The sequence below is a fragment of the Aquarana catesbeiana genome, linkage group LG02 (assembly GCF_042186555.1).
Source record: "Aquarana catesbeiana isolate 2022-GZ linkage group LG02, ASM4218655v1, whole genome shotgun sequence".
Taxonomy (NCBI): domain Eukaryota; kingdom Metazoa; phylum Chordata; class Amphibia; order Anura; family Ranidae; genus Aquarana; species Aquarana catesbeiana.
The window spans coordinates 794771748-794784933 of NC_133325.1; the positions used below are offsets into that span (position 1 = coordinate 794771748).

The 13186-nt window shown below is 46.4% G+C and overlaps 1 protein-coding gene across 2 annotated transcripts in view; it reads right to left on the reverse strand.

Moving 5' to 3' along the window:
* LOC141129441 (importin subunit alpha-5) overlaps positions 1-13186 on the reverse strand; it is a 117706-nt gene that overhangs the window by 49942 nt on the left and 54578 nt on the right. For both annotated transcript variants that reach the window (XM_073617476.1, XM_073617477.1), the window contains exons 3-4: positions 5692-5796; positions 1619-1718 (exon numbers count right to left, since the gene is read on the reverse strand). In XM_073617476.1, the coding sequence (XP_073473577.1) occupies positions 1619-1718; positions 5692-5796 (205 nt within the window). The remainder of the gene's footprint in view (positions 1-1618; positions 1719-5691; positions 5797-13186) is intronic.

The window sequence follows — 13186 nt, forward strand, 5'->3', positions numbered from 1 at the left end:
ATTGATTTGCATTTTAATGAGTGAAATAAGTATTTGATCCCCTATTAATCAGCAAGATTTCTGGCTCCCAGGTGTCTTCTATACAGGTAACCAGCTGAGATTAGGAGCACTCTCTTAAAGGGAGTGCTCCTAATCTCAGCTTGTTTCCTGTATAAAAGACACCTGTCCACAGAAGCAATCAAGCAGATTCCAATCTCTCCACTACGGCCAAGACCAAAGAGCTGTACAAGGATGTCGGCCTACACAAGGCTGGAATGGGCTACAAGCAGCTTGGTGAGAGGGTGACAACAGTTGGTGCGATTATTCACAAATGGAAGAAACACAAAATACAGGTCAATCTCCCTCAGTCTGGGGCTCCATGGAAGTTCTCACCTCGTAGAGTTTCAATGATCATGAGAACGGTGAGGAATCAGCCCAGAACTACACAGGAGAATCTTGTCAATGATCTCAAGGCAGCTAGGACCATAGTCACCAAGAAAACAATTGGTAACACACTACACCGTGAAGGACTGAAATCCTGCAGCACCCGTAAGGTCCCTCTACTCAGGAAACCACATGTACAGGACCGTCTGAAGTCTGCTAATGAACATCTGAATGATTCAGAGGAGAACTGGGTGAAAGTGTTGTGGTCAGAGGAGACCAACATCGAGCTCTTTGGCATCAACTCTCCGTGTTTGGAGGAGGAGGAGGAATGTTGCCTATGCCTCCAAGAACACCATCCAAACATGGAGGTGGAAACATTATGCTTTCAGGGTGTTTTTCTGCTAAGGGGACAGGACAACTTCACCGCATCAAAAGGGATGATAGACGGGGCCATGTACCATCAAATCTTGGGTGAGAACCTCCTTCCCTCAGCCAGGACATTGAAGATGGGTCATGGATGGGTATTCCAGCATGACAATTTCCCAAAACACACGGCCAAGGCAACAAAGGAGTGGCTCAAGAAGCAGCACATGAAGGTCCTGGAGTGCCCTAGCCAGTCTCCAGACCTTAATCCCATAGAAAATATGTGGAGGGAGCTGAAGGTTCGAGTTACCAAACGTCAGCCTCGAAACCTTAATGACTTGAAGAGGATCTGCAAAGAGGACAAAATCCCTCCTGAGATGTGTGCAAACCTGGAGGACAACTACAAGAAACGTCTGAGCTTTGTGATTGCCAACAAGGGTTTCTCCACCAAGTACTAAGTCATGTTTTGCGAAGGGGTCAAATACTTATTTCACAATGCAAATCAATGTATAACTTTTTTTTAAATGCATTTTTCTGGATATTTTTGTTGTTATTCTGTCTCTCCCTGTTAAAATATACCGACCATTAAAATGATAGACTGATCATTTCTTTGTCAGTGGGCAAACATACAAAATCAGCAGGGGGATCAAATACTTTTTTCTCCCTCACTGTATTATATGCAAGTGTCATCAGGAAGGGTGGACTTGGCTCCTATTGCCAATCTCTGAATCCTGAATGTGATCGCTCTTCTTTATGACAGACACACAGACAGACAGACATATACACACACACGTAGCATCACACCCTTTCAAGTCCTTGCCTTGCATGGGAGAGATTCACTCTTCCCCTTCCCTCTTGTTTTCTAAGTATACAAACACATGCGCACACTTACCTTTCGATAGAAGTTTTCGGAACTTCTGCGTCGCGGACAGCTGGTGTTCTGGGTTATTTGAGAAGATCATTTCTATCATGTCGGCGGAGATGACCCCGCTCTGCAGAGAAAGAGACCGCGTAACAGAAAACAAATAGTCAGCTTTCTACCACATCTTTTTTTGGTTGTTGTTTGCACTTTTGCATTTACATAAAAGGTCAGACGACATAAGCATTAAAGCAGAGCTCCACCCAAAAGGGGAAGCTCTGCTTGTCTGCCTCCACATTGGCAACTTTTGGGGGGGGATGGGGTACTTAGTTTTGATAGGTACCTGCTCCTACTTCCAGCTCAGTTAACAACGAACTGAGTTAGAAGTGCGTCACCCCCCCCCCCCCCCCACCTCCTTATGGGACACTTTACAGGTCCCAAAAGACTGCAGCCCGGTCATAAAGCACAGCGCGCTTCGCACATGCTCAGTAAGGACCTGGCTTCTCTTAGTCAAGATGGCAGCGCCAGCACTCCATAGCAGATTGAAGAATTGGCTCAGGTGAGGACACTGCTGGATGCCTGGACAGAGAAGTGCCCTAAAATAATTGTTTTGGGTGGAGCCTGGAGCCCCTTTTAAACCTCTGAAATGTTATCTCCTTCTCTCTTTAACCGCTTGCCGACCAGCCACCGCCGTCATACTGCGGCAGGTCAGCACGTTCCCGCGAGACGTCGTAGCTATACCTCGGCTCCTTTAAGCGGGACAGCAGGCGTGCGCACGCTGCACTGCGGGGGTGCGATCGCGGGCACGAGAGGCAGAACAGGGACGTGTGTGTTTAGTCACACAAATCCCTGTTCTGTGAGGAGAGACAGATCATGAGTTCCTGATAGCTAGGAATCACAATCTGTCATCTCCTATAGTCAGTCTCCTCCCGCACAGTTATAAACACACACAGGGAACACAGTTAACCTCTTGATCGCCCCCTAGTGTTATGCCCTTCCCTGCCAGTGACATTTTTACAGTAATCAGTGCATTTTTTATAGCACGGATCGCTGTATAATTGTCAATGATCCAAAAAATGTGTCAAAAGTGTCCGATGTGTCCGCCATAATGTCGCAGTCACAATAAAAAAAATAAATAAATAAAAAATAAAAAAAAAAAATCGCAGATTGCCGCCATTACTAGTGAAAAAATAAAATAAAAATGCCATAAATCTATCCCCCATTTTGTAGACACAGTAGCTTTTGCGCAAACCAATCAATATACACTTATTGTGATTTTTATTACCAAAAACATGTAGAAGAATACATATCGGCCTAAACTGAGAAAAAATTTTTTTGTTTTTTTTTTTTAAATGGGGACATTATAGCAAAAAGTACAAAATATTGTCTTTTTTTCAAAATCGTTGCTTTTTTTTTGTTTATATTGCAAAAAATAAAAAACCGCAGAGGTGATCAAATACCACTAAAAGAAAGCTCTATTTGTGGGGAAAAAAAGGACGTCAATTTTGTTTGGGAGCCACGTCGCACGACCACGCAATTGTCAGTTAAAGCGACGCAGTGCCGAATCGCAAAAAGTGCTCTGGTTAGGAAGGGGGTAAATTCTTCCGGGACTGAAGCGGTTAATAAGCAACTAAGTTGTTATTTTTTTTTCTAATTGTTCCCATATTACAAATGATCTCTGTTGAGCAGGGCCTGGCTGGATTCATGTAATAATCGGGGGCATTAAAGGCTAACTCCGCGTCGTCTTCTGGGCCAATTCTGACATTTCTGTCATACATGTAAAAATTTGCAATTTTTTTTTTTTTTTTTCGCTAGAAAACTACTTGGAACCCCCAAACATTGTATATATTGTTAAGCAGCACCCCTAGAGAATAAAATTGGTGGGTGTTGCAATTTTTTTTTATGTCACACGGTATTTGCGCAGAGATTTTTTGAATGCAAATTTTTGGCAAAAAAAAAAAGCAAGGAAGCGTTACCACTTGCGGACCGCCCACTGAACATATACCGCGGAAAGGCGGCCGCTCTGTGTCTGGAGCGTGTGGACTCGATGTCCGCCGGCATCCACCGATTATGTAAACAAGGCAGACTGTCGTTCTGCCAGAAGGGAAGGCTCTGATCCTGTGTTTCTGCAAAGCAGGAACACGGATCTTTGCCTTCCCCTAGTCAAATCACCTCCCCCACAGTGAAGCAGCACAACCTAGGCACAGAGTTAACCCTTTGATAGCCCCTGATGTTAACCCCTTCCCTGCCAGTGTCATTAGTACAGTGACAGTGCATATTTTTTAGCACTGATCACTTTATTAATGTCACTGGTCTCCAAAAATCAGTTAGGTGTCCGATTTGTCCGCCGCAATATCACAGTCCCGCTATAAGTCTCTAAACGCCGCCATTACTAGTAAAAAAGAAATAAAAATATCCCATAGTCTGTAGACGCTATAACATTTGTGCAAACCAATCAATATGCGCTTTTTGGGATTTGTGTTTACCAAATATATGTAGCAGAATAAATTGGCCTAAATTGATGAAGAAAAATTTGATTTTTTTTTTTTTTATTTAAATCTGAATTTTTTTGATTTTTATCAAATGTATTAAAAAAATGCTTTTATAATAAAAATCTATCTAGTTTTCTATTTAAGATACATTAATAATTTAGTTTATTCAGCATGAAATGGAGCTTAGTTATGTAGCATGAGGCTGTATATTCTGCAATATTTACACTTCTGGTAAACTCATTCAATGAATCCAAGCTCTGCAAGCTGAGATAATATGCACTGCATTGATGCATTCACAAAATTTCACAGTAACCATGAGATAAAACAAAGTTCAGGAATATTCCTTTATCCCATTGTTTTGCAAACCTATGTACACTACAAACTGTATGATTGAATCGGTTCTGATATCGCTATTTTACTAACCTGACAGCTTATTATTCTAAATAGGAAATCTTCATTTTGTTTGCAAATATTAAAGAGTCTAACTACCAGCAAGAATAAGTCCTTACATTTAAAGAGCACCTGTCATTTCAGATCCATCATGGCAGCTCCTGTTAGCGGGCATCCAATCACCTGCTGCCGCCACGTCCCTCACCTTGTTTTGTCACTGCCGCATCACCAGCCCTCCCATTAAAGTGAATGGGACTGTCGGTGAGCCAACAGCGGGTCAGAGGAGGAGCCAACAGCGGGTCAGAGGAGGAGCCAACAGCGGGTCAGAGGAGGAGCCAACAGCGGGTCAGAGGAGGAGCCAACAGCGGGTCAGAGGAGGAGCCAACAGCGGGTCAGAGGAGGAGCCAACAGCGGGTCAGAGGAGGAGCCAACAGCGTGTCAGAGGAGGAGCCAACAGCGTGTCAGAGGAGGAGCCAACAGCGGGTCAGAGGAGGAGCCAACAGAGGGTCAGAGGAGGAGCCAACAGAGGGTCAGAGGAGGAGCCAACAGCGGGTCAGAGGAGGAGCCAACAGAGGGTCAGAGGAGGAGCCAACAGCGGGTCAGAGGAGGAGCCAACAGCGGGTCAGAGGAGGAGCCAAGAGCGGGACAGAGGAGGAGCCAAGAGCAAGACAGAGGAGGAGCCAAGAGCGGGACAGAGCGGGACAGAGGAGGAGACGCTGCGGGACACAGCGGGACAGAGGAGGAGCCAAGAGCGGGACAGAGGAGGAGCCAAGAGCGGGACAGAGGAGGAGCCAACAGCGGGACAGAGGAGGAGCCAACAGCGGGACAGAGGAGGAGCCAACAGCGGGACAGAGGAGGAGCCAACAGCGGGACAGAGGAGGAGCCAACAGCGGGACAGAGGAGGAGCCAACAGCGGGACAGAGGAGGAGCCAACAGCGGGACAGAGGAGGAGCCAACAGCGGGACAGAGGAGGAGCCAACAGCGGGACAGAGGAGGAGCCAACAGCGGGACAGAGGAGGAGCCAACAGCGGGACAGAGGAGGAGCCAACAGCGGGACAGAGGAGGAGCCAACAGCGGGACAGAGGAGGAGCCAACAGCGGGACAGAGGAGGAGCCAACAGCGGGACAGACATGACAGTTGCTCTTTAAAAATTATGATTTAAATCAAACCTTTTTACTAGTGATTTAAATCAAATCCACTCTGAAGGAGACACGTTGTCCTTACCGAAGCCATCTCCATGTTATTGATCTGGGATTCATGTAAGTTTCCGTCCATCCCTTCTTCTTCAGGGGTCTCTTCTGCATTTGCCACATTCCTTCGCTTGAACAGCTGGAAGAGAAAACAGAAGAAGATGAGAGATCAGTGATGACACAGAAACACTGACTGCAGTCATAGAATATAACTGTAAAAAGAGAAGAAGGATGTACACATTTATTTTCCAATTATTATGGATTTAAAGTGAATTTAGACTCAAAAAGTGAAGATTTGATATCTTATAGGAAGAAACCTTCATGCCCCAAGCAGTACACAGAAGGATTGATCTTGAATTCTTCCTACACATTAGCAATGTCCTTCCTGTGCCCAGCCACTCCTGTGTTCTGTACAGCGTTCATTTTAGGAAGAAAATTTCAATGTAGTTTTTGTATAATTTTAGTCTTGTGCAAGTGTTTTAGTCGTATTTAATCGACTAAAACTCCAGCATATTTTAGTTGACTAAAACTGAATGGGTTTAATTACATTGTAATGCATTATTTAAGCATTTCTCTACAATTTCCAAACTGATTATATACTCCTGGAGTGAAAAATCTAATAGGTTATTATTTATAGTATTAAAGTGGACCTTCAGTCAGTTTTTTTTCATCTTTCCATCTATTAAATCTTCTGCCCTTGTTTTTTTAATTTTGGATAATACATTTTTTTTTCTGCTCACAGCTCTGTCTCACTCTCGTGAGAGTTTGTCAGGAAGGGAGGGGGGGATGAGTCATAAGAGGGCCAATGAGAGCTGCAGAGCTGGAGGTGTGCCTCTGTGTGTCTATATAAATCCAGGAAGTGAACAGGCAGCAGCTTCAGCTGCCCACAGTTAAAATGGCTGCAGCCAGACTCAGTGGAGGGAGATTTCTGCAGCATATTTGGCAAGTACAGAAAGCATATTTGGCAAGTACAGAATCACAGTATATATAAAATAATATGCAAAGTGGTTGGAGGGAAGGCGGGACGGGGTGCTTTAAATTTTTTTTTTTTCACTTATTTATTTTACTTTTAATTTTTTTCTTTTTACACTTCCCTTTAAAAAAAAAAATTGGGTCAGTCTTATTCCTATTACAAGGAATGTAAACATCCCTCATAATAGAAAAAAGCATGACAGGACCTCTTAAATGAGATCTGGGGGCCAAAAAAACCCCTCAGATTTCACATTTGCACTTCAATGCAATGAAAAAAATAAAATAAATTTTTTTTTTTTTTAAAGAAAAAACATAAGAAATTCCCTCTTTTGACTAGACGTTTGATGTCGCATCCGTCATCCAATGTTATGGCGCCGAGTGGAGCCCATCTTTTCCTCACTCGGCTCCAGGCCTGTCAGGGGAAAGGATGCGATCTTCCACGCCACTACGGTAAACGGTGGAGACAACCGCAGCGTGGGAGGGGGGGGCCCCTCTTCCACCCCCGATAAAAGTGATCTTGTGGCGATATAGCAAAGGAGACCACTTTTATCAGAAAGAGAACTGTCCGCCTTTTAAGAATATACCGGGGTCATGGCAGCTATCTGCTGCCATAACCCCGGTATTCTACGTCAAAGTACCGACGTACAATGATGGGGGGCAGTCCGTATGTGGTTAAAGCGGAGTTCCGTCCAAAAGTGGAACTTCAGCTTTAAGGGAGTAGGAGGGGGGAGGAGTGGAGGGGGGGGGAGGAGTGGAGGGGGGGGAGGGGGGAGGGTGGAGGGGGGAGAGGGGAGAGGAGTGGGGAGGGGGGAGAGGGGAGAGGAGTGGGGAGGGGGGAGAGGGGAGAGGAGTGGGGAGGGGGGAGAGGAGTGGGGAGGGGGGAGAGGAGTGGGGAGAGGAGTGGGGAGGGGGGAGAGGAGTGGGGAGGGGGGAGAGGAGTGGGGAGAGGAGTGGGGAGAGGAGTGGGGAGGGGGGAGAGGGGAGAGGAGTGGGGAGGGGGGAGAGGAGGGGGGAGAGGAGTGGGGAGAGGAGTGGGGAGGGGGGAGAGGAGTGGGGAGAGGAGTGGGGAGAGGAGTGGGGAGGGGGGAGAGGAGTGGGGAGAGGAGTGGGGAGGGGGGAGGGGGGAGAGGAGTGGGGAGGGGGGAGAGGAGTGGGGAGGGGGGAGAGGAGTGGGGAGAGGAGTGGGGAGAGGAGTGGGGAGGGGGGAGAGGGGAGAGGAGTGGGGAGGGGGGAGAGGAGGGGGGAGAGGAGTGGGGAGAGGAGTGGGGAGAGGAGTGGGGAGGGGGGAGGGGGGAGAGGAGTGGGGAGAGGAGTGGGGAGAGGAGTGGGGAGGGGGGAGAGAAGTGGGGAGAGGAGTGGGGAGGGGGGAGAGAAGTGGGGAGAGGAGTGGGGAGAGGAGTGGGGAGGGGGGAGGGGGGAGAGGAGTGGGGAGAGGAGTGGGGAGAGGAGTGGGGAGAGGAGTGGGGAGGGGGGAGAGAAGTGGGGAGAGGAGTGGGGAGGGGGGAGAGAAGTGGGGAGAGGAGTGGGGAGGGGGGAGAGGAGTGGGGAGGGGGAGTGGGAAGGTGCAGGTACCCACAGCCACTTCCGTTCAGGTCGCCTTAGACGATCGGAAGTGGAAGTTCTCCTTCCCTCTCTCTCCTGAAGTCTTCTGGGACACAGGACAGGTCCTAGAAGACCTGGGGACCAATCACAGAGCGCAGCGCCACTCACGCATTTGTGCAGTGGGCACCCGGCTGTGAAGCCACAAGCTGTCACAGCTTGATGCCCATAGTAGAGATGCCGGCGCTGCCGAGGGAGGCGAGAGGAAGAAAACTGCTGGGGTGAGTGTCCGTTCATTAAAAGTCAGCAGGGACAAATTGGCATTACCTATTCTACCTCCCTCCCCTCTACTCCACCCCAACCACCTCCTGTTGTTCCCCTTTACTTCATTCTGCAAACCTAGGGGGTTACTGTAAACAGATAATGTAGGCAGATCCATCCAGGTACCTCCAGTTGTTGATAAGTATTGCCCGGTTGTGATTTGTACATCTGCTTTAGTTATCCCACCCTGGTATGTATGTCTACAACCCCTAGATTGTTACCTTGCTTACCAAAAAATATTCTGTAAAAATGTTCTTACAAAATGTTTTTGTCAATATTTTCGGTTTTTATATCTCATTTAAAACTTTTGGAAAAAAGAAGTCAGCAGGTACACTTTTTGTAGCTGCTGACTTTAAAACACACAAATGAATGGAACTCCACTTTAAAGGTAAACCAAACAAGAATATTGCTTTTTTTTTTTTTTTTTTTTTGACAGAAGTGTAACGTTAAACTGGAAAAAAATAAATAAATAAATAAATACCTCTTTGTATGATGATACCACCTTGCAGTGCACATTTACATGAACTTGTCTGCTTTAAAGTGGCTGCAAACCCTTTACATCCACTTTATACTACAGGTAAGCCTATAATAAGACTTACCTGTAGCTACCCTGGATATCTCCTAAACCTGCACAGTATAGGAGATATCCCCTGTATCAGCATGTGCCAACGTCACAGGCACGTGCGCACTGAAGCAAAGGCACACCTGTATCATTGCTTCAGCTAGTATACCGTTACCGGCGGCTCTCGTGCGCATGCGTGGGAAAGTACATCATTGCAGCTCCGGCCCATCACAGCGCCGGAGCCTGTGATCCCCGGAAGTAACTCCGGGAGCGATGTCGCCGGCTGGAGTGGTGAATGAGGACCGCTGCAGGGGCTTCGATCTCAGATAAGTAATTCATAATGAGCTAGTATACATACTAGCTCATTATGCCTTTGTCTTGCAGTTTTTTTTTTGGGGGGGGGGGTTTACAACCACTTTAGGAAACAATATATTGTTTTGGGGGGTGTTTATGTAATCTTTAGATCCAAATTGATTATTTTAAGCATGGGTGCAAAAACAGCTCTGGCAGCAAAAGGGTTAATTCTGCCCAGATCAGACAGTGTGCTGCTCTCCTGTAGTAGACAAGCTGTGAAGCCCATTGACAAGGAGCAGGGGGCCTTTATATATCAGTATGAAGTGTGAGAGGGTTAACTACACAGCCCAGCCCCCCCTCCTAATAGAACATCCCCCTGCAGGCTGCAGATAACAGCCATTGATCTTCTAACCTTCTGCAGACAACCTCCTATCTACAACCACAGGTCTCCATCCAGAGGAAGCACTCAGAGTCCCTGGAAACCAGAAGTTCTAAAGAAGGTAAACTTCCCTGCTGTACAACTTTGTTTACAAAAACAAATTGATTTTCGTCACAGTTTTTTTCATCAGTGGACAAAAATGTGTTGTACTTTTCGTTTCGTTTTTGTCACTGTAAAAATGCCGCTGACAAAATTAACATTGGTTCTGTAGCCTCATAGCTGTATATAGAGCCTTGAAAAAAGTATTCATACCCCTTGAAATATTTAAACATTTATTCGTGTTACAACCAAAAACGTACATTTATTTTTTGGGGATTTTATGTGATGGACCAACACAAAGTGGCACATAATTGTGAAGTGGAAGGAAAATGATAAATGGTTTTCAACATTTTTTACAAATAAATATGTGAAAAGTGTGGGGGGGGGGGTATTTGTATGGCGCCCCCCGGAGTCAATACTTTGTAGAACCCCCTTTCACTGCAATTACAGCTGCAAGTCTTTTTGGGGATGTCTCTACCAGCTTTGCACATCTAGAGAGGGACATTTTTGCCCATTCTTCTTTGCAAAATATCTCAAGCTCTGTCAGATTGGATGGAGAGCGTCTGTGAACAGACATTTTCAAGTCTTCCAACAGATTCTCAATGTGATTTAGGTCTGGACTGTGACTGGGCCATTCTAATACATGAATATGCTTTGATGTAAACCATTCCATTGTAGCTCTGGCTGTATGTTTTGTGTCGTTGTCCTGCTGGAAGGTGAACCTCCGCCCCAGTCTCAATTCTTTTGTAGACTCTAAGGCCCCTTTCACACTGGGGCGGTGGGGGCGTCGGCAGTACAACTACTATTTTTTTTACTATTTTTAGCGCTGCTGTACCGTCGTTCTTGCAGCTGTATTCGGCCGCTAGCGGTGCAGTTTTAACCCCCGCTAGCGGCCAAAAAAGGGTTAAAATCACTCGTACAGCGTGGCTATAGCCACGGTATTGCCGCGGTATAGCCGCGCTGTCCCATTGATTTCAATCGGCAGGAGCGGTGAAGGAGCGGTGAATACACCGATCCTTCCCCGCTCCAAAGAAGCGGTTTGCAGGACTTTTTTCACCGTCCTGTCAGCGCACCGCTTCAGTGTGAAAGCCCTCGGGCTTTCACACCGAACAAACAGCGGAGGCTGTTTAGGGGCGGTTTGCAGGCGGTATTTTTAGCGCAATAACGCCTGCAAACCGCCCCAGTGTGAAAGGGGTCTAACAGATTTTCTTCTAAGATTGTCCTGTATTGTCTCCATCCATCTTCCTATCAACTCTGACCAGCTTCCCTGTCCCTGCTGAAGAAAAGCATCCCCACCACATGATTCTGCCACCACCATGTTTCACGGTGGGGATGGTGTGTTCAGGGTGATGTGCAGTGTTAGTTTTCCCCCACACATAGTGTTTTGCTTTTAGGCCAAAAGATCAATTTTGGTCTCATCTGACCAGAGCACCTTCTTCCACATGTTTGCTGTGTCCTCCACATGGCTTCTCACAAACTACAAACAGGACTTCTTATGTCTTTCTTCTTGTCACTCTTCCACAAAGGGCAGATTTGTGGAGAACACGACTAATAGTTGTCCTGTGGACAGATTCTCCCACCTGAGCTGTGGATCTCTGCAGATCCTCCAGAGTTACCATGGGCCTCTTGGCTCTTCTCTGATGAATGCTCTCCTTGCCCGGCCGGTCAGTTTAGGTGGACGGTCATGTCTTGGTAGGTTTGCAGTTGTGCCATACTCTTTCCATTTTCCGATGATGGATTGAACAGAGCTCCGTGAGATGTTCAAAGCTTGGAATGTTTATTTATAACCCAACCCTGCTTTATACTTCTCCACAACTTTATCCCTGACCTGTCTGGTGTGTTCCTTGGCCTTCATGATGCTGTTTGTTCACTAAGGTTCTCTAACAAACCTCTGAGGGCTTCACAGAACAGCTGTATTTATACTGAGATTAAATGACACACAGGAGAACTCTATTTACTAATTAGGTGACTTCTGAAGGCAATTGGTTCCACTAGATTTTAGTTAGGGGTATCAGAGTAAAGGGGGCTGAATACAAATAACCCCCCCCCCCCCCCCCACACACACACACTTCACATTTTTTTTTTTGTAAAAAATTTTGAAAAACCATTTATCATTTTCCTTCCACTTCACAATTATGTGCCACTCTGTGTTGGTCCATCACATGAAATCCCAATAAAATACATTTATGTTTTTGGTTGTAACATGACAAAATGTGGAAAATTTCAAGGGGTATGATTACTTTAAGGCACTGTATATGCTTTGCGACATCAACTAAGGAACTGTTGCCTGTGACTGATAATCTTACAAGACTTAGGGTCCTTTCACACATGTGGACTGTTCAGGTCGGCCTGTCAGTTTTTCAGACAGACCTGAACGGACGCTCCATACAGGTCTATGGACCGATAGATATCACAGCGGTGACATGTCCACTGACATCCGATCCACTCCGCTAAATCCACACAGATGGAAACCCTATTTTTTTTTTTGTACTTGGATGAAAAAGTCTCCTGTTCCCTTTCTATTGCTTCCATTCTGTGAAATCCCTGGTGTTCCTGTCAGTCCTGCTTTCCTACTAAAAACTGACCACACTAAGCATGACAGCACATCATGGTCAGCCACCGCTCTTTGCCCAGAGTGGACCCAAGAACTGAGTGATCAACTGTCTTTGATCGCTCAGTTCTCAGTATAGAACCAGCATTGGATTTATGCTACACACACACACACACAGACACACACACACACACACACACACACACACAGACACAGACACACACACACAGACAGACACACACACAGACACACAGACAGACACACAGACACACACAGACACACACACAGACACACACACAGACACACACACAGACACACACACAGACACACACACAGACACACACACACACAGACACACACAGACAGACACACACACACACAGACACACACACAGACACACACACAGACACACACACAGACACACACACAGACACACACACTTGTCAAAAGTATTGGGACGCCTGCCTTTACACACACATGATCTTTAATGACATCCCAGTCTTAGTCCGTAGGGTTCAATATTGAGTTGGCTCCGCCCTTTGCAGCTATAACAGCTTCCAACTCTTCTGGGAAGGCCGTCCACAAGGTTTAGGAGTGTGTCTATGGGAATGTTTGACCATTTTTCCAGAAGAGCATTTGTGAAGTCAGGCACTGATGTTGGACGAGAAGGCCTGGCTTGCAGTCTCCACTCTAATTCATCCCAAAGGTGTTCTATCGGATTGAGGTCAGGACTCTGTGCAGGCCAGTCAAGTTCCTCCACCCCAAACTCGCTTATCCATGTCTTTATGGACCTTGCTTTGTGCACTGGTGCG